The 21,146-nt window shown below is 50.8% G+C and overlaps 1 protein-coding gene across 1 annotated transcript in view; it reads left to right on the plus strand.

Annotated features, from left to right (window-relative positions):
* Window positions 1–21,146, plus strand: part of CACNA1H (calcium voltage-gated channel subunit alpha1 H) — a 157,792-nt gene that overhangs the window by 105,500 nt on the left and 31,146 nt on the right. Inside the window, exons 10-20 of the mRNA XM_069029698.1 lie at window positions 6,861–7,012; window positions 8,073–8,258; window positions 8,800–8,917; window positions 10,429–10,584; window positions 13,565–13,655; window positions 15,781–15,989; window positions 17,693–18,124; window positions 18,807–18,907; window positions 19,263–19,386; window positions 19,505–19,573; window positions 19,683–19,867. Coding sequence (XP_068885799.1) covers window positions 6,861–7,012; window positions 8,073–8,258; window positions 8,800–8,917; window positions 10,429–10,584; window positions 13,565–13,655; window positions 15,781–15,989; window positions 17,693–18,124; window positions 18,807–18,907; window positions 19,263–19,386; window positions 19,505–19,573; window positions 19,683–19,867 — 1,823 coding nt within the window. The remainder of the gene's footprint in view (window positions 1–6,860; window positions 7,013–8,072; window positions 8,259–8,799; window positions 8,918–10,428; window positions 10,585–13,564; window positions 13,656–15,780; window positions 15,990–17,692; window positions 18,125–18,806; window positions 18,908–19,262; window positions 19,387–19,504; window positions 19,574–19,682; window positions 19,868–21,146) is intronic.

Here is a 21,146-nt window from a genome sequence, read left to right on the forward strand (position 1 = left end):
TCTCTGGGAATCTGTGCCACCCTTCCCACCCACAATCCCTTCCCAATATCCAAACCTGAAGGACTGGCACAAAAATCCCAGGGAATGCCTGGCTTTGGAATTTGGTCACTGCTGGAGAATCTGAACTCTGCTGGGTTTTCGTGCTTCCTCCATCCCCCCAATGTCCTGTTGGCATCTCCAGGAAGGAGCAGAGTTTTGCATCTGGGTATGGAATTATGAACCACAGAGCAGAGAGTTAAAAGGAATTCTACAGAGCATTAGGAGATCAAGTAGGTCAATGGAAAGGAGGAAAAATTACCATCAGTTATCTTCAATTAAAGTGTTATCGCTCCACATGAAGGATCCCATTTAGAGGGAGGCATAAAACCTGAGAGTGGAGGTGACTGAGAGAATAAATTCCCCATTTTTAATTCCAGACCTGGAGAGGGAACATCCATCAGCAGGCACGAGGAGGAGATCTCTTTTTCCTTCTGTTTCCAGCCTGCTTTGAAGCAGAGCCCACTTGGAAATCTCACAGTGAAACTTTTTTTTTTTTGGTGGAAAGCACGAGCTCCTTGAAGCCACGACTTTTAGGAGAGACACTAAGAACAGAGAAACCCTTCTTGAGCAGGACTTGTGCTTCTGAGAGGTTGTGGTTGTGTCTGGCTGTTAAATTCAGGGCAGTGGCACCCCAAAATAGCAAATATCTCAGTTTCCAGGGCTGGGATATCCGGGTTCAAGTCCCTGATCCCTTTCCAAGGCCAGAGAGCAGAAATAACTTTGAACTGTGCTCACAAGCCTGGGAAAAACACAACCCAAACCCTTTTTTAAGGAAGTTATGTCCCATAAAGGAAGGCAATTCCTGTGGTCTGGGTTGACTAAACCAGTTTGAAGTTGATTTTAAGATGTGAAGAGTCTGATCTTGTAGTAAATAAACCTCATCCAAATGGTTTACATGGGAGATGTTTTCAAATGCAGGAGTTGGAAAGCCCACTTGCATTATTCCTGGTTTGGCTCCTTTGTGAAGGCAGGGAATGCAGAGGAGGAAGCAGCCAGGTCTTCAATTGCTCGGGGGTTTCTGCTCGTTTGCTTCGCTGGGTTGTTTACTTACCTCAGAAATACCAGAATTGCTCGGTTTGATCTTTGACAAGCGAAGAAGGAGAGGAAAATAAAGGTCAGAACAGAGCCTTCATCTTTGCTGGGGTGTCACTTGCAGCCCCTGACAGCTCTGCTTCCGCTGCCAGCTCCTGGCTCCTGAAACTCCCTGGAAAGGGACCTTTTCCCAGCCTGCTTCAGAGGCATGGGAATGACACAGCTGTAAATGAAACCGAGCAGATTGCAGAGTGGAGGGCAGCCTGTCCCTTCTGTGTGCAGCACTGAGTCCCCACCTGGGAGATGTCACAGCTTCCCTCCTTCCCTGCTCCTCATGCAGGGAATGCTCAGATTTTTCCCTGTGAGATGTGGCACAGGGTGCCCAGAGAAGCTGTGGCTGCTTCATCCCTGGGAGTGTCCAAGGACAGCTTGGATGGGGCTTGGAGCACCCTGGGATAGTGGAAGGTGTCCCAAGGTGGGACTGGATGGTCCTTAAGATCCCTGGATTCCTTCTCTCCTCTCCCTGTCTCTCTCTGCATTCCCTATGGATTTTAATTCCGTGGCATGGAGCTGCAGACAGGTGAAGTCTGCTGCAATGGAACACCTGGTAATTGGAGAGTTATAATTGCCCAAAAATGAGGCGAGGGGAGGAAACACGGAGTGCCCGGGAGCCAAGCGGGGATTGACAGATCATTACCGTGCCTGGTCAGAGCCTCTGAGGGCTAAGCTGCAAAATACAAAGCAGAAAAGCCAACATAAACAAGTGCTCCAAGTCCCTTTGTCAGCTTTAGGCTCGGGACTAGAGAAAAAACAACCCAAGTGCAAAGGATGTTTATGAGACTCAATGTTCTGGAGTTGTTTACTGCTCCTCGGGGCTCTGCCACTCTCGGCTCTCCCGGCTCGGGGAAAGTTGAGCTGCTTTGGAGGGGGATTTCTGAGGGAAAACACATCTTTTACTCTGGAAACTTCGCTGGTCACGCAGCAGGAGGGAGGTGGTGTGGAAGAGCCATTTTTTCCAGTGTGAGGGATGCAGGTGGGATTATTTCTAGCGGGTCTCAGAGCAAAAAGGTGTCCAGTTGTCCTGCTGGCATTGAGCCTAAATTATGTAAAATAGCAGCTGGTGGGTGCAGCAACCACAGGAGAGGAAGGAGAAGACGGGAGAGAGGAAAAAGAGGCACAAAGAGATCCCAGTCCTTGGAGAGCTGAGGTAATTCAGGTGCACAAAGAGAATCTGAGGCTGCAAATTCCACTCCTTCACTCTCTGCTTGGAGGAGCCATCGATAATTTGAGCACTGTGGGTTTCTCTTTTATTGGATTCCGTGGTTCCAGGAAGGCTCTGGGCTCTGTGCTGCGCCTTGCTAAAACCAGAAGTGGCAGATTCTCAGAAAGGGCCTGGGCTTCCGAGGTTTTCAGACTTAAACTATTTCGGAAAGGATTTTTTGGTCTGTTTATCTGAACTTGGAATGAACTGTTGGAGGTTTGTCCCTAATAAAAGCATGGTTTGGAATTGTTTGGAACCTCTGGAATGGGCAGAGGGGAGACGTGTTTTGTCTGCAGTCAAGGCTTGCTCTTACTTTAAACTCAAGGATGCTGAAATCCCACAAATTGATCCCACACAGTTCCTGCCCTTCCCTGGAATAGTGGGAAACTTAATTCTGCAGCCCAAGGATTATTTGAATCTCAAATTATAAAGTTTACACTCAGATCTGAACTTTTTTTGAGCCTTCCCTGGGACCTGCCAGTGGGACTTGGGGTTAAACCACTCTGTGCTTGTTTTTGGTGACAGTTCCCAGCATGGTCATTCCTGTTCCAGCCTCCACATCCAGAGTGGGGGATCCTCATGCCAGCATTGCCATAATTCTCCCATAATCCAGGCATTCCTGAGCATTTTGGATCCTCCTGCAATGCTAGGTCACCTTCTGGAATCCTGGGCTGACGTAAAGGTCAGTAACAGCAGCAGCAAAAAGAGATCCCCAGAGCTGCTGGGGGGTCGTGCTCTCCCTCTCCGTGTTTGGAAAAGGACTTTTTCCCTGATGCAGCTTGGAGCCCAATGGTGGGCAGGTATTTTCCCTGTCAGAGTCGTTAAGGCTTAGAAAAAAATTGGCAAAAAGCAAAAACCACCACTTTGGACCAACTCTCGTGAAAGGGCCTCATTTTGCTGCCAAGCTTTGTTACCCATCCCAGTCCGAGCTGCATTTCGTGACACAACCACTTCCCGAGCCAAAAGCCTGGAGTTTCCAGCGCTGAGAAGGTCAAAAGGAGACATTGCAGCAATTTGAAAGTGTTGTTGCAATTTCATTTTCTTCCAGCCAGAAAGTTGGACGAAAATAATCCTTGCCATGAAAAGCTTTGTTTTCAGCAAATCAATGCTTTGTTTCACCCGGAGAAAAAGACTCCTGGAAAAATTCCTGCTCTGGGATTGGCTTTAATTCAGACAAAAAACCAACAGTGGCTCCTAGTGGCTGACTCCAGGGGAATGGCCAAATCCATCTTGAGTGTCCCTTCCTTGACCCTTTGCTCGTCGGGGAGCAAGAGAAGCGGGAAATTTGCGCTCGGAGCAATAAACCATTTCAGAAGGAATAAAAATATCCCCATTTCCCGGGCTCCCGTTGGTGTCAGGAGAAGGGAATTACCCTGGAAGGCCGGAGCATTGGATGTTTGGCTCATCTGCTCCTCAGCTTCCACTACAATAATCCCCAAGCTCCCAGCACAGCTTGGCCGCCGTTCAGGGCTATCCGTCCTTGTCCGGGTCCTGCCTGGTGTCCCAGCAGGATCCCGCTCCAACATCCCTGTTCACAGCTGGCCCTGTCATCACTTTGGTGCTGCCTCGCTCCAGACATGATCCCAAAAGGATAATGAAGATCCCTGAGGTGAGATTTTGCAGTGTCAGCCGTCCATCAACCTTTCCCAGGCGTCCTCCTGTGCTCCAATCTGCTGGATCAGCTCCTGGTCACAGCTGCTGACGTTCCAGGCCACCTTCTTGTCCTTTCCTGTCCCTGTCCCTCGTGGCTTCTCTCCCCTCCCTTCACAGATCACTGCAGATTTTCTCCTGAACTTCCATAGGAAGCAAAAGTCACAGTGCTGGAGACAGAGCAAGAAGGGCACACACTGTCAAAGGGAATTGGGAAATAAATTCCGGATTGGCTCGGTGCTCCACAGGCCATGGGAAAATCTTGGGTTTGCCTTAGAAAACTTGGGATTTTAGAGGATAACAATGTACAGATTCCTTTTATTTGCCTGAGGTGTTTTGGGGGTTGTTCAGCTTTTCAGACTCAATACTGAATTTTTTGGTGATGACTCTGAGATTGTCTTATCATGCTGGTCTCGATGACCTTCGAGGTCTTTTCCAGCCGTAGTGATTCTGTTTCTCTATCCACATCACTCCAGCATTAGGGATTTTGAAGTGATCACCAGGAAGCCCAATTTTCACGATAAAATTGTGGCTCTTGGCAGCAGCAAGGGGAACTTGGAGAACCCAACACTACTTTTGCCTTTTGTGGGTGAGGCTGCTGCTCTGTGGCAGAGGATGAGGTTCTGGGAACGGCAGTGGGCAGCTTTTCCATGTTTCCCAGCAAAAAAAAAGTGCTGGGAAGCAGCAGGGAAAACAGAACAAACCCACCAAGGTGCAGATTCCTGTCAAGAATGATGGTGGCTTCTTCTCCCAGACAGTCAGCAACGAGATGAGAAGGAATGGCTTCAAGGTGTGTCAGGGGAGGTCGAGTTGGACAGCGGGAGGAATTTCTCCATGGAAAGGGTGGTCAGGCCTTGGAACTGCCCAGGGAGGTTTGGATTCCCCATCCCTGGAGGTGTCCAAGGAATGTATGGACGTGGTACTCGGTGCTCTGGGCTGGGGACAAGGTGGGGATCAGGCACAGCTTGAACTCGATGGTCCTGGAGGTCTTTCCCAACCTCAGCGATCCTGGGATTCTGTGTGATTCCTGATGATTGCCTTTAATTTCCCAGCCTCAGCCCTCCTCAGCCTGCCACCAACACCCTGTTCCAGGAGCTCTCAATCTGTGCCTGCAGGGACACGAGACTTTAATGAGTTATTTTGCTCCTTGTTAAGAATTCCCTCGTCCAACCCCGCCCGGGGGGACCCTGAATGTGCCAGGTCCTGACAAAGAGCTCGGGGACTCTGCCAGCACGGTGTCCTGTCACCACTGTGGCTTGGAGCGGGACAGCCTGGGAGCCTGCAGGGCTATTTTAGGATCAGTCTCTGTGGAGAGCTGGTTAAATTCCATCCCAGAGCAGCCCTGAGCCTCAGCTGGGTTTGGTTTTTTTTGCCTCTCTCCGGGTTATTTTGGCATCGTGAGGGAAAGGAATAGAATGGATGAGCTCTGACTGATGTGAGGGAATTGGGCCCTGCTGCTCAGGTGCTGGCTGGAGACTAAAGAGCCCAACATTTGCCAGTCCTTCTGCCGGTATCCCATGGCAATTGGAGTGTATGGATTAGAACTAGGAGCTCTGAGTGCTCTTCCCCCTGGATAAATGGGTGAGCAGCAGACAGACGATTACAGGGAGTCATTTAGCAGTGAGTGATGGCTCATTAGCAGCCCACGGGCTGGAGGGGATGTGTGGGCTCCTCCTGAATCCCGGTTAACTCCTTCATCCTCTCCTTCCACTGCCAAGGGTTGGATTTGCAGTGTGGAGTTCAACATGATGGTGCCACAGTGTTAGAGCAGATTCTCCTTAGAGCCTCAAATAGTGCGACAACATCCCCAAAAAGGGTCAATTTTTACCCCCCTAACGAGGGATGGGGAATAAAGGAAATGATTATCAATCCAGGAGATGAGTCAGACATGAAAAACTCACCTTTTCCCAGACAATGTTATTACACTGAGGAAAAGGAAATGAAAAAGACTCGTTTTGTCTGGCAAAGGAGCAGGCCTGGAACAAGCAATGCTCATTGCAGAGCCTGGTGCCATTGGAAGGAGCAGCTCCAGCGAGTGAGCAAATCGATGCCACCTTTTCCCATCTGTCCCTGCCACGTTTGGGAGCCTGGGCACTGGGCAGGCTTTGCTGCACTTCCCAGGAAAGGAACAGAACGTCTCTGGCTCTGTCTGGAAACAAGGTTGGAGCCCAAGGGAATGTGGTGCTGGGATAGAGGAGGGGCATGGAAAAATCGTGGTTTTGAGCTGTATTAAGTCTTGTACACTCGGAGAAACCAACACTGATCCTGGCTGGAATCCTGACACTCAGGGCAGTGTTGCTTTCACCTAAAATCTGCTGGTTTTAGGAAAGACCATTTTGGGGTTTTGGGGACAATTTCCAAAGGGACATAAATACCTTGAGAGACACAAAACTATTGATCCCACTGACTTGAAGTGGTATTTTTTTTCCAAATTCTCTTTGGAAGAAAATGTCTTTGTTTTAATGAATAGAGCTGTGCTGGTGTTGCTGTATCCAAACCAGTATTCCTGGTTGGGCTGTAGCAGCAGCCATAAAGTTCTGCTGGAGTTAGTGCAGTGCAAGCAGACCGATCCATGGGAATCCAGGCACATAAATCATTCCAGCCCTGGCTAATTCCATCTTGGAACAGTGAACAAGCCCTCTCCTTTGCATAGCTTGAATTATTTTGGATAGGGCACAGTTGTTCTCCAGCTGCTCCAGAACTGGGCTGGGATCCTGTGATTCCAGTAAAACTCACAGGGACTCTCCACGAGGTTTATCTGCTGTTCCCTCAGACATTTATCTTTCTCCATGGCTTTCCAGAAGGAGCACAAATCCCAGAGGGAGGAACATTCTGGCCTTTCCCATTTTCTCTGACCACGTTGCCTTTCTGCCCATAGCCAGACGAGCTGACCAACGCCTTGGAGATCAGCAACATCGTCTTCACCAGCATGTTCGCCCTGGAGATGCTCCTGAAACTCCTGGCCTTCGGAATCTTTGGCTACATCAAGAACCCCTACAACATCTTTGACGGGATCATCGTGGTCATCAGGTCACTGTCGGTCCTTTCCCCAGTGTGGCTTTGCCACTGAGGGCTCAGACAGGTTGGGGAGCAGGATGGGGATCAGAGGTGACGCTCCACGTGTTCATCCAGGGTTGGGATGTGCTGTAGTTGTGCTGGCCTTTGGGAATCCTGTCCTTGGGAGGGCCGTCCAAAGTAAATGGACCTGGAGAGCAAAGTCTATTTATGCCACACACATCTGGCACCGGGGTGGATTTTCCACTGAAGTGCAGTGTGGCTGGTCCTGGGAAAGGCGTTGTGTGAGAGTCCATATCCCAGCAGTGTGTCCTCCCTCTCCCAAATTATCCCAGGCTGGAATTGGTCGAGCAGGAGGGGAAGGGAGGGCCATGTTCTGCTCTGCTCTCCAGGGGACACTGTCCCAGCCTAAACTGGGGGTGCCGCAGCACGGGAGCCACACCCCTGTGCTGGGATCCTTTCTGACCAGCCCTCAATCAATCATTTGGAACAAAGAATTCCAGGGACACAGAGGTGTAAACCTGGAGAGTGCCCTCGGCACATCCCTTTGATTCAGACAAGGGAGGAGCAGTCAAGGTTCAGAACAAAGGTCGTGGTGTGGCCTGATCGAGCCAAACCCCCCAAAACATCCCTCAGGATGTTCTAAAGGGAGGTAAACACCTCAAGAGACACAAAACTATTGATCCCACTGACTTAAAGTGGTATTTGTTTCCCTAATTCTCTGAAGAGATGTTGGAAGAAAAACGCTTTGTTTTAATGAGCAGAGCTGTGCCGATATTCCTACATCACAGGAATGGATATTCCTGGGGCAAAACTGTGATCCACCTTATTGTAGTGGTGCAGCCTAGCAGGAGACATGGAGAACCCCAGAAAAAAAAGGGAATTAAGGAGGGAATTTAAAGCAAAACCAGCTGTAGAGTAGATAAGCTGTATCACGAGAGGCGCGACCGCACAGCTGGGGAGCGAAGGTGCTTTTCCAGAAGCAGGAGAGGAGCAGGCAAAGGGGCAATTCCTGGAGGGAAGCAGCTCCCCGGAGCAGAGCTGGTCCTAGCAGGTTGTCCCCGTGTCCCCGCAGTGTCTGGGAGATCATCGGGCAGTCGGACGGGGGCCTGTCCGTGCTCCGGACCTTCCGGCTGCTCCGCGTGCTGAAGCTGGTGCGCTTCATGCCCGCCCTGCGCCGCCAGCTCGTGGTGCTCATGAAGACCATGGACAACGTGGCCACCTTCTGCATGCTGCTCATGCTCTTCATCTTCATCTTCAGGTACTTCTTCAGCCGGCAGCTCTTCCTCGAGGCGTTGTTCCGCTGAAGGGATGCGAGGGTGGGGACAGGTACACGCCGCCTGTGGGGGGGAAGTGCTCACAATGGGATATTCACCCCTTTCCAGCCTGTTTTTCTTGGAATACCATCATTCCAGAGTCAATGAAGGACACAAATGGGCAGTAGCTGCCCCTCAGAGGATCCTGAGCTGTGCCTGTCACTGACTGGACCCTACCAGTGTTAGATTTGGGATGGAAGTTGTGTAGACCCCAAGATTTCTGTCTGTTTGACCCCTTAATGGCCCTCAGGATCCTTTGCTTGGAAACCAGGGAGCTGGCAACGTGGTTTGTCATTTCTCCAGACAAAGGAAATCCTGGATTTGCCTTCAGTGCAGACAACTGGAATGAAATGTGAGGCAGGAGAACCAAACTGCAGGGTCAGAAAAACACTGGGAGTGGAAAAGTATCCATAAAACCCTTGCAATCCTCCCGGCAGCCACGTTTCACCCACGTGTTTCTCCCATCTCCCTCTTTCCCCACTCCAGCATCCTTGGCATGCACCTTTTTGGATGTAAGTTCAGCCTGAAAACCGACACAGGAGACACAGTTCCAGACAGGAAGAATTTTGATTCCTTACTCTGGGCCATCGTGACCGTGTTCCAGGTAAGCTCTGGGTCCTCAGGGACATTTTAAGGGATACCATGAGGAGTTTTTATTGCACAAAAGTCTTCCAGGAGGTGTCAAATTTGGAGTGAAGCAGCACTGTAGAATTATTAAGGCAGAGATGGCGTTTCGGGGTCTAAAAGCCCTGATGGAGAAGAAATCTACTCAAAATCAGCTCTGTCCATATCTCTTATCAGTAAAAGGAAAGTCTGAGGAGGGAATTCATCCTTGTTTTCCTCTCTGCTGCCCATCCTGCTCCTGCTCTGCAGATCTATCTCCTTCACTGCCCCCAAAATGCCCTTTGCAAACCATTCTGTGTAACTGGGAGTGACAAATCCCCTCACAAATCAGAGCTGGAGGTACTGGGAAAGCCTTGATATAAAAAATTGTGCTTCCTCTGCAGCCAGGTTCTGCTTTGTGCCTGAAATTCCTGGCAGGTCCCAGCAGAGGAATCAGCTGCCATTTCGAGGGTCTTTTAAACATAAAGATTTGACTTTTGTGTTTCAAAGCTCAGGCTTTAGAATCTGAGTGCAACAAGTGGAAATAAAGTTTGTAAAGGCAGAGTAGGTGCTCAGCCCAGTGTCACTCAGAAATCCAGAGCCTTCACTGTGGAGAGAAATTCTTACGGAGGAACAAGGACAAATCAGCCCCAGCCTCAGAGGTTCCCGTTTTTCCCTTCCCAACACACAGATTGCTGCATTTCTCCTACCAATCCCTTGGGAAACACAGCTGGCACAGAGCACGAGGGCTCAGTCCTGTGTCCCAGGAAGGTTATTGAGCAGCATGACTCAGTGCAGCACTGCTGTCCCCAAAGCCACCTTGGTTCAGGGGGTTTGAGGCCATTTTCATTGCAAGAATTAATGTGGAACATGAGCCTGTCATCAATTTTTCTAAGGCCTCCAGGATTTTTGAGCTCCAGGGAAGCTGGAGAGTGGAAATCCCTGAGGGAGATTCCTCAGAGCAAGGCTTGGCAGTGATGGGTGGTTTTTTGCCCAGTGTTTTTACCTAAAGGAAAGCACTTTGCTTCCCTGAGTTTCTGGAGCCACCCAATGTCATTTAATATCCTGTCCCTTACCCTTCCCTTCAGCTCCAGTTGTCTGCTAAAGAGCAGCCTGAAAGGAGACAAGATCTGTGGCCTCAGGTCTGTTATCTGCTGATGGTTATCAGAGGAGGCAATACCTCCACGAAATGATGGGATTAGGACAGTGCATCCTTCACCTTTGGCTATCTGGGATCTGAACCAATCCTCTCCAGGCAGGAGAGTGCCAGACCTTCCCGCAGGGAGGGGAGGCTTGGCCAGGAGAGGTGCAAAGATCTAAATTAGGGGCACTTCTACAATGTGATCTGAAATCACATGCAAAGACCTAAATAAAGGCAATTTCTGCTGGCTCATCTCATGAGACCTGTGAGTAGTTTCGCTGGAAAGGTCAGAAGGAGAGGGAAAATGGCAGGATTTGCTCTGCACAGAGGAGTGGAATCACTGAGCCTCTTCCCCTTCCCTTTCCCCACAGATCCTCACGCAGGAGGACTGGAACGTGGTGCTGTACAACGGGATGGCCTCCACCTCCTCGTGGGCCGCCCTCTACTTCGTGGCCCTGATGACCTTTGGCAATTACGTGCTCTTCAACCTGCTGGTGGCCATCCTGGTGGAAGGATTCCAGGCAGAGGTGAGAGATCCAGGCAGAGGGAGGGGCAGAGAACTGACACACACCTGTGGGGATGAGCCATGTCAGGGAAAACATCTACCCGTGCAGTCAGCCCAAAACGTGAACTTAAGGGGTGCCGATGATTGTGCTGGGCACGTGAAGCTCTTGTGAATCAATCTTTGCAGCCCTAAATTTAAATTTATGGGGTGTAGATGATCTGTGCTGGGCACGTGAAGCTCTTGTGAATCAATCTTTGCAGCCCTAAATTTAAATTTAAGGGGTGTAGATGATCTGTGCTGGGCACGTGAAGCTCTTCTGAATCCAATCTTTGCAGTTAAAGCGCACTGGATGTGGAATGGGAATTGGGGGACCAGGACTTTGATCTTCTACACGGCCTGCTGTGTGATCTAGAAGGAATAATTTAGGATTAATCTTAATCTCACCAAATCTCCCGTATATCCCGTGGTTTGTGTTTCTTTATGGTGGAACTCAAGCTTTCAATATATTTAAAAGTTTTATTAAAACCCAAAAAGACTACATCAACTGGCTTCCCTTGATAAGGGGTGGGTACCTTGTCCTAAAAGGAAATCAGGGCTGCTAAGCAGGACTTTCCTCTCATGAAACCACCTGTGTGGTGAAAGTGCTCACAGTGGGATATTTGCCCCTTTCCAGCCTGTTTTTCATGGAATACCATCATTCCAGAGGTGAATGAAGGACTATGTGCTACACATGACTGCATATTCTGTGATTCCACATGTTCCAGCCAGTCCTAGTCCTGAGGACCGGGCAGGAGGAGACCTGGCTCGGAGTCCAGGCCTTTCCTTGGAACTCTGTCCCTTCTGGGACATTTAAGGCCACGAGCACAGCTGTTCAAAAGCTGTTTCCAGGTTCCTAATGTGAAATTCTCAGATATTTAGGATGATGCTTTAAGGCAGAAGTTTCCTCTGCTCAGCATCCTGGCAGCCCATAGGGAGCTTAGCAGGGAACAGATCCCGTTCCTCCCCTGCCCTCTGGGAGGTTGAACCTCCTGCTGATGTGAAGCCAGAGCTGGGCAGAACTCTCTGAGTGCCTGATTACCCCTCCAGACAAATGGCTGTGGTTTCCCTGCTCAGCCTTAATGGCTCAGAGCTGTTATGGACCAGGATTTAAATGTGTGTAAGCTCTGCTTTTCCAGGCCCGGCTTATTCACCCCACGCTGCCTCCCCAAATGCCGGCAACCACGGGCATGACATTTGCAGGGCACATTTTGCTCTCCACTCCCATTTATTATCAAACCTGACATTAGGCCTGTGGGCTCGGCGCTCGTCTCAGGGAGAGGAATTACAGAAAACCCTTCTCCAGGCTGCGTTTCAGCTCCCAGGGCTCCTCTCAAGCCTTGCACTGAGAAATCATGGAATCCTGGGGTGGTTTGGGTTGGAAGGGACTTTAAAGGCCTGGTTCCAACCCCCTGCCCTGGGCAGGGAGCCTTCCGCCGGACCAGGCTGCTCTGGTTGCAAACCAAAGAAGAATTCTCAGTGGAGCTGGGTTTTCTTTTGTCATCCCTGGTTCCCTTGCTACGTTGGGAATGCGGCAGAATTCTTGTTTTGACCTCTTTGACTTTGCCCTCTGACAGGGGCTGTTCTGAGCAGTCACAGGAGTCTCTGAGGAGAATTTCTCCTCCATTTGCTCAGGTGTTTCTTTTATTTATCTGGAGAGGGACTCCTGGGAGATTTGTGTAGCTGAGAGCTGCTCTCAACTCAGAACCATCAGCAGGGTTTCAGCAAGGACACTAAAAATTGTCCTGTGAACCATAGCACAGGCTCTCAGCCTGATTCCAGGTCCTGCTCTGCCTCTGGAGCAAGTTTGCCAGCAGTTTTCCTAGAAGAGAACGGACTTAAATGGCCACAAACCCATTTGTAGTACATTTGTGCTTAGCACAAGTAGCCAGACTTCAAACAGGGCCGTAATTGCATATTTGTGCTTACACTGTTCCCATGTCACTTTGAAACCTCCCCTGGAGCTGCTCTGGGAGAGCAGACAAACCTTCCAAAATGGTGCAGATCTTTCATCTACTCTGCACTGGTGGTTCTGCTCTGAAACAGAGAAGATGAATCAGGGAGCTCGAGCCTTTCAGTCATTCTGGCTGCAGCGCTCGGCAATAAATCACAGACAAAATGAAGCTCACTGCCACTTCAGCACCGTGTCTCTGGAAGCCGTGGGGATTTGTTCAGGCACCAGGCAAGGAACTGTGCTCCTTTTTCTGGGATCAGCTCTTTAATCCAGCCATTTGCTATCAATTTGCACAGATTTCTGCAGTCCTGAGGAATCCGGCCAGAGTCCTGCTGACATTCTGCTGGAATCCCTCCCCCTGCAAGGAGAACCTGAGGACAGCTCCTCTGTCCCAGGCTGATCATTTTTGGTAGCAGATATGTACAAAAGGGAAAATGAGCGGCACTGCCAGGAGGAAAGGCAGGGTGAGGGTGACTGTTCCCTGTCCTGAGGTGATGCAGGGCTACCAGGAAAACTGGCCTCATTCCCTCTGCCTCAGGTTGCCAAGAGATTTCCCAAAACAATCTGTTCCCAGCCAGCATGGAGGAAGCAAATCAGGGTTTCCAGATCTAAGTCAAACTTAAAGGGCTGTCAAATACAGACTTAAAACCCTCTGACATCCTTTGACATCAAACCCAAAGTGCTTTCAGTTGGGATTACAGAGAGTGCAAACAAGGAACTCGCACCATGCCAGGTTTTTCAGTCATTCCTGCAATTCCAGCTGCTCTGGGATGTTTTCCCCTGGGATTTGCTCTTCCAGGAGGCTGGAGCAGTGTACAGGGATGTGGTGACAGCCACAGCATCATCCTGTCTGTCCCAGGTCCCAAATGAGTGAAAACAAGGAAGAGGGACTTGCCTGGGATCATTCCAGAGGGAATTTGGCTTCAACCAGCCACGGGGAGCAGAGGCAGCTCTGAGCTGCTGAGGAACCCATATTAATTTGGTCTGTTAATTACCCTCCTCCTCTCTGCAGGGAGATGCCAACAGGTCAGACACAGATGAGGACAAGACATCTGCCAACTTCGAGGATGAGTTTGAGAAGCTGAAAGACTTCCGAGCAACAGGTGGGCTTTTGTCTCTGCATTTTCCTGGGAATCTGGGAGCTACAACTCTGCTTCCACATCTTCCCACAGAAAGTGGAAGAATCCGTTTTTTTTGGCAATTAATCTGATAGCTAAGTCAGCAGAGCAGCTCTGCAAAGTGTAGGGGAAGCTAAATGAGCGCTGATATTTCCTTTAGACAGATGTTTTTCTAATTTAAACTTCCCCAAGAAATTTTTAGCTGCGTCTCATCCTTCCTCCTGCACCATTACCACAGAGTGCTTTGCTGACAGCAATGTTCTCACCCCACTTCTCGGCAGCTTTTCCAATCAATCATGTTCTCATCTGTTCCTTTTGGTTTCCCACACAAAATGCATTCGAGTGAGGTTTGATGGATGGAAAATGTTGCTGCTCATTTGTGCTCCAGGGGGGCCTGGCAATCGATTTGAGGGAAGGCCCACACTGTGCTGGTGTACCAAAACCATGGAATTGTAGGTGACAGCCTTCCCTTTGCAGCCAGAGGGGTGACGAGAAGGGATCACACATTTTAACAGTGAATGATGGTAAACAGGAGCCACTTCAGTTCCTGCTTCCTTTGATTCCCAGCTTGGGCTCTACTAGGATGCCTCCAAATGCTTCTAAAGCAGGATTCGTTTCGGCCACAGAAATGTTGATTGTGGGGAGCAGATGGAATTCAGCTGAGGAAGGGGCAGAATCATTTGTTGGGGAAGGTGAGGCAGAGCTGGATCACAGAGAGGTGATGGAGCTGCTCAGTCTGGAGATGAAGCAGCAAATCCTCAACAGCAAGTGATCAAATGTCCCTTGCAAATGGTTGGGAAGGAGCCCACAGCACCAAATCTGCACCAGCTTCAAATAATGAGAGATTTCAGGGGGGAATAGATATTGTCACCTCTGCTCAGGTGACACAGAAATAGAAAATAGGGCTGAACGTGCCATCAGGCCAAGTCCAGGGGTGACTGTGTGTCCCCACGAGCCTCAGAGGGGCCAGCTGGTGACTCAACAGTGAAAAGGTTTTAACAATTCCAGTGCAAAGCTCTTGGTGTGTAACACACACAGGGGCAGCAGGGATGTGTATGGCAGATTAGCAAATTTTAGCTGAAATTTCCACCCTCACGGTGAACGACAGTGTTCCCATGGATTTCTGGGGTGCAGATCAGGGATTTGTGCACAAAGCAGCAGCTGAACAGATCCAATTAAAGCCAATTGTATTGCAAGAGCCCCCAGAGGAACAAACAGAGCGGGGGTAAGGCACTCACTTGGATTTCTCCCTGCAGACCCAAACTGCTTCCCTGCTGATCCTTCCCCCTCCTAAGGCTGAATCTGAGTATCAGTTGATTTGTGACTTGCAGCCAGGATCCACTCAGCCTGGTAAAACAGGAGTTGGTTCAGCTCTAGTCTGGGGTTTGACACCAGCCTTTGGTTCTGTTACGGGACTCCACGGGGCTCGGGGTGTTAGGTCTGGCTTGGTTCAGTGGCAGTATTGGTTTTTGCTGCCTGTTCTTGCCATACAGCTAAAATAGTGGATTTTTGGGGTTGCCACAGTGCTGTGCCATTGGATTTCTGTCTTGTGGGTGGGGGTGTAAAAGCATCTTCCATTTCCTGTCCTCAGTGTTTGCCAAGTGCCTTTCCCGTGAGGGAACTTCAGGCACATCCCGAAGACATAAAAATCCCTGTGCAGCCCTGCATGACCCAAACAGGAGGTGAACTTCCTAGGTGGAATTCAGCCTGGAAATTCTCTGCTAGCCCCAAAACTGTAATTCCACTCTCTAAATCTCAAGGAACAGAGAGCAAAATTTCCTGGAAGTGCTCAAGGCTCCAGGGCCTCGGAGCAACCTGATCTAGTGGGTGGCATCCCTGCCCATGGAAGGAGACTTGGAATGAGGAGATGGGATGAGACAGGATGAGATGATCTTCAAGGTCCCTTCCAAGCCAAGCCATTCTGTAATTCCATGGTTCCTTTGGAGGGCACTGAGTTCCCAAAGGCCCCTTAAGAGGTTGTGACGTTCACCCACTGCCTTTCAACGCAGTGGGGGGGATCTCACTGCCCACAACTCCATTTGGCAGAGCTCCTGGAGGTCCCCAGGAGCAGTGTCCCCTCACGTGCTGTCCTCTGTCCCCTCCTGTGCAGAGATGAAGATGTACTCCCTGGCTGTCACCCCCAACGGGCACCTGGAGGGCAGGGGGGCCATGCCCCCGCCCATCATCATGCGCACGGCAGCCACCCCGATGCCCACCCCAAAGTGCTCCCCACACCTGGACTCCCTGCACGCCTTTGGGGACTCGAGGAGAGGCAGCAACGCCTCGCTGGAGCCCACAGGCTACGACCAGAAGTCCTTGGTAGGTTCTTGTGGCCAGCAAGTCCCCCTCAGTGACACAGAGCACGGGGTCACAGGCCTTTGTTTCCAGGTCATGGGATGTTCTGGGGTGGAAGGGAGCCACAAGGATCAAGGGAATGGCCCTTACAGGGATTGATCCCACCAGTTTGGTGTTATCAGCCCCAACTGAGCTCAGCTCAGGGTCATGGGAGACATTTGTGACAGACATTGCTGGAAAATAAAAAGGAGGGTGATGGAGGTGGGAAGTGTGTGGAAAGGCGGGAGGAGAGCTGAGTCGGGGTGTGCAGTGCTGGGGGAGGGCAGTGACACAGAACAGCCAAGGATGGTGAGCGTGAAAAGGGAGCCCAGGGATGTGCCAGGACTCAGCGTTTTCCTGCCTGGTGCCTCGCTGGGAGCCCTTGCCAAACCATGCCACAGGAGAGATGTAACCCTAAAGAAGGCATAAGTTCATTCAGTAACACCACCGACCCCCTCAGAGGAGGAGCAGGAATCTTTTCCAACCACACTGGCCATTGGGGATGTCTTGGAGAAGCTGCCAGGTGTTCCCATGAGGATGGGACCTGTTTCACCCCTGGTGTTTTAGGGTTGTACCTTGAATTTACGCTGTGTCAGGGGGATGAAGCATTTTCCCTTGAGCTCTGGTTACGGTCCAGCAGCCCTGTTGGAGGGAAATCGAGGGAACAAGGGATGAGCTGCTGGATTGCACCAGGATCTGGCTGGAGCTGCTGCTCTGGCAGCTGTGCCTGCGGCAAGGGGGGCAGGAGGGCAGCTCTGTGCAAACAGGGAGCAGAGGCACCAGGCAAAGTGGATTTCTGCCGCTGTTCATCTGTCCCACTCCTGTGCTCCATAACTGCGAGATCATGTTCAAATCAAGGCAGCAGACCGTGAAGGCTCCTCACGCCGAGGCACAGCCACCATCCCCCTTGCTAAGCTGCTTAGTCAACCTAATGCCTTTGAAAAGAAAACAGAGATGACTGCTGTTTGCCTTGGGCTTTCATGGGATTGTGAGCTGCTGGAGAGGGATGTTCATCCTTCCAATCCTTTCCCGGGGAGCGTGGCGGTGCCACCAGCCCAAGGCAGATGAAGCAGTCAGGGGAGAGCCGGCTGGCACTGAGGAGGAGGAGGAGGAGGAAGGCAGTTCGTCTTGATTTGTGCTGGGAGGAAGCCATGGAGGGAAAAGGGAGTTTTCCTCCTGGCTTTTCTGACCTTAAGCTCCCTCGTCCTGGGAATTACCTGGTACCTGCCCGAGTGCACGGACACGTGCTGAAATTTGTGTAGGAGAAACATTCACTCCACGTCCTCACCCAGCAAATGGAGGGAAAGTAATGGAAATAAGGGCACAATTCCCACCAGGCCCTTGGGTGACTCAGGTTCCCTTTGGAAGGCAGGGAAGTTGTGAGCTGAAAGCACTTGAAAGTGAGGCAAGAAAACATCAGTTCAGCAAAATGCCACTTATCAGTGTCTTTGGGTTCGTTTTTAATGGGGAGTGGATGTTGCCAGGACAGAGGGTTGGTGGCTGTGCTCCAGGTGTACTCCAGGAGCACCTTCAGTGTGGCCTTGGCCAGCTGCTCTCATCTCAAGGCTGGAATCAGAGCGGTGCAAAAACCAGGAAGGGGAGGACACGGCTTTCACCACTGGGCAAAGCACCCCAATCCTTTGGCTTCCTCCTGCAAACCACCCCTCCCACATCTGCTTCTCTCCCAGTCCAGCCTTCGCAGCTCCCCCTGCGCCAACTGGGGCACCAGCAGCAACTGGGGCAGCCGCCGCTCGAGCTGGAACAGCCTGGGCAGGGCCCCGAGCCTCAAGAAGAAGAACCAGTCGGGAGAACGGGAGTCCCTGCTGTCCGGAGAGGGAAAAGGCAGCACGGACGACGACTCGGACGACGCCAAGTCCAGCACGCTCAGCCGGCCCTCGCTGCCCCGTCGGGCGGAATCCCTGGATTACCGCGGCTCCCTGGAGCTGCCCGAGCTGCTCCGGGTGCCCTCCGTGCGCCAGCTCGGCCTGGGGCCCGCGGCCCTGCTGCCCGCCGAGTTCCACGACTGCAATGGCAAGATGGGCCACGGCCCCGGAGAGTTCTTCCTGAGGGTGGATGGCCACAAGGAGGACGCCCTGGACTACGAGGATGACTTGGAGGATGTGAGTCCTGCGGGAGTTGGGTGCTCGTGTTTTAAGTGGCTTTTCCATTCCTGGGAAGGATGGTTGAAAATCCGGCGTGGAAATGTGTTATCTCCTCAAGGCTGGGGTCGGGAATGGCGATCCTGAGCCTAGGGATGGGTCTTTACTACCTGAAAGATCCCTTTTTAAAGAGATCTTTTTTGGGCTGGGGCATTGCAGTGGTGTCCCGTGAGGTAAAACTTCCTTTTTTCCAAAAATGCCTCATTTTTGGGCTGATTGGGATTGTCCCACCGGCCCACGATGCCTCCAAAAATGAGCTGCATACACAACAGGTAAATAGCTCTACTTCCAGGAGCTGTTTGGTGTCATGAAAGCTCAAAAGTCTAAAAAGAAATGTTTTCCACTTAACTTCTTGGTTGTTTGAGGCCTTTTGGGATTTAAAACAACTCTGTATCTCAAAGTTACTTGGGCCTAGAAGTCTTGCTTTGTCATGGCCATGTCCTCCCTTTTTCCACCCCTTTCCACCTTATTTTCTCAGACAGATGTGACAATGGCCACCACAGCTCTGTCCCAAAAGCTGTGACTGCCCACAGTGACAATGAAAAGCCATTTACTGCCCCCCTCCTTCCACAAAAACACTGTGAAAGTTGGAGAGGCAGGAAAATAAAAGAGGAAGAAAAGGTGTTTCTTCTTTTTTATCCAGAGTTATTGCTACCGGATCCGCAAAGCCCTGGAGCCCTACAAACCCCGCTGGTGCAAGACTCACGAGGACTGGTCCCTCTACTTGTTTTCCCCACAGAACAGGTAAGAAATTCCACTGAAATTCCAGCCCAGCAGGTGTTTGAGGTGATGGAATACTGCATTCCTAGCGAGTCTCCCCTTGGGAAAAATCCTTCGGAGTTTTAGAAATCCAGTCCCTGATTTGGAGGTCACGTTTTCCGTTTGGTGTGGGAAGAACTGTGTGGTTCACTCCATTGCTTCAGTGGCCTCACCAGCATTACTAATTATTAATAATTAATTATGATCATGGCCGAAGCTTGGGGAGATGCTGCCTCACCTCCTGGGCTGGTGCTGGTGGCACAGCTGCAGAAAGCTTTTGGGGAGGAGCCTATTCCTGAGCCAAACTTCTAAAGGATCTGTTTGTCCCACCTTGCTGCAGGTTCCGAGTGATGTGCCAGAAGGTCATTGCCCACAAAATGTTTGACCACGTGGTGCTGGTCTTTATCTTCCTCAACTGCATCACCATAGCTCTGGAGAGACCAGACATCGACCCCCTGAGCACGGTGAGAGGCATTTCCTTCCTCCATCCACCATCCAGATCTTCATCTCCTCAGGACCAGACCCTGCAAGATAAACGTTGGGGTTTTAACTTGCCTCTCTTCGTTGTTCTGTGTTTTCCAGGAAAGGATATTCCTGAGTGTCTCTAATTACATCTTCACTGCCATCTTTGTGGCTGAAATGATGGTTAAGGTAATTAGAACTCCATCCCATGGCTCAGAGCAAATTCTGGCAAAGACCAGCCCGTGCCAGAGTTACGATCTGGGTGAAGATTTCAACGTCTCCCTTCTCCTGGCTGCAGGTGGTGGCCCTTGGCTTTTTCTCTGGGGAGAACACCTACCTGCAGAGCAGCTGGAACGTCCTGGATGGAGTCCTGGTCTTTGTATCCATCATTGACATCATCGTGTCCATGGCATCAGCAGGAGGAGCCAAAATCCTGGGAGTCCTTCGTGTGTTGAGGCTTCTGCGGACCCTGAGACCTCTGCGGTACGCGCTGATAAATCAGAGCGTGTGGGAAATGCACAAGGTCTTGCTTAACAAGACGAAAAACTGAAATACGGCACGGGTAGGAGCATCTTTGGGGAGCTCTAAACTCAGTGAGAAACTGTTTGAAAACAGTGAAATGAATTCCAATTCATCTTCTCCAGCTTGGATACGAGCGGCTGGAGTTTGGAGTGAGTGCAGTCAGAGCCTCCTCCACACTGCATTTTTATCAGCCCTTTCCAAATCACTCTGGCTCCTTCTTCAGCTGCACAGCCTCCCAGGCATTCCCCAGCAAAGAGGGATTTGCAGTTGAACAGGTGCTGATGAGGATTTGACAAGCTCCAGCATCCTTCCCTGCTCTCCCGAGCCTGCCAAACATCCCTGCAAAGCAGCTCCTCCCTTAGCAAGGCAGAGGAGGGCAGAGCTTCGGTGTTTGGGAACAGGAGTAAAGATCATTTGTGTTTTGGTTGTGATTATGCAATAACAAAGAGGGAGAATGCTTGGGGGGAAGTTGTATCAGCTCCTGTTGTGGTTTCGTCCTGCTTGGCAAGAACCAGGAGCCTTTTTTTACTGAAATTTCAGGGGAATGAGACAGTCACCTCCAAAAACCCGTGAACTTTCTGGGACAAAGCTGTGCTTGTGGGAGTGATAGGAAGAGGGAATCTTTTAGACCTCAAGAACAGCAGCTCTTTGTGCTCTGTGCCACCTTAGTGACAAGTCAGTCGGTGTTTCTGGCTCTTCTCTGTTCTGCTGGTGGCATCAGGGTCCCCAGGACACCCTGGACAAGTGACCCTGTGTGACCCAGATAAGTAGGAACAGAATTGAGGGCACAGGCAGTTCATCAGGAAAGGGAAGGGGGAAAGAGGGAATTGGTCTTTGAGAATAACTAGGCCAGATCCTATGAATAGAAAGGAATTCATCACCTCTCACCACGGCACAGGATGGCTCCAGGGACCATTCCTAACACTTTGGAGGTGCAGTTCAGTCTCCACATGATTTCTCTCAAACAAGACCCTGTGGAAATGCTGCAGCACAAAACTCTTTTCTCTGGGCTTGGCAGGCACAAGGCATCATTATCGGTGTGAGCTGCAGCTCCCTGCAAGGACTCACCCTCCACAGGCCCCTCCTAAAAACAGCTTTGATGTTTTCCAGGCAAAACTCCCACCTTGCCCTTCCCAGGAAAGCTTGGCTTGGGCTGGTTCCACTCACACATCCCAGGGGACAGCAGTGCATTCCTCAGGCTCTCCTCCAGGAAAGCAATGCTCCTGTTCTTCATAACACC

This window comes from Aphelocoma coerulescens, chromosome 14 (genome assembly GCF_041296385.1).
Source record: "Aphelocoma coerulescens isolate FSJ_1873_10779 chromosome 14, UR_Acoe_1.0, whole genome shotgun sequence".
Lineage (NCBI taxonomy): Eukaryota > Metazoa > Chordata > Aves > Passeriformes > Corvidae > Aphelocoma > Aphelocoma coerulescens.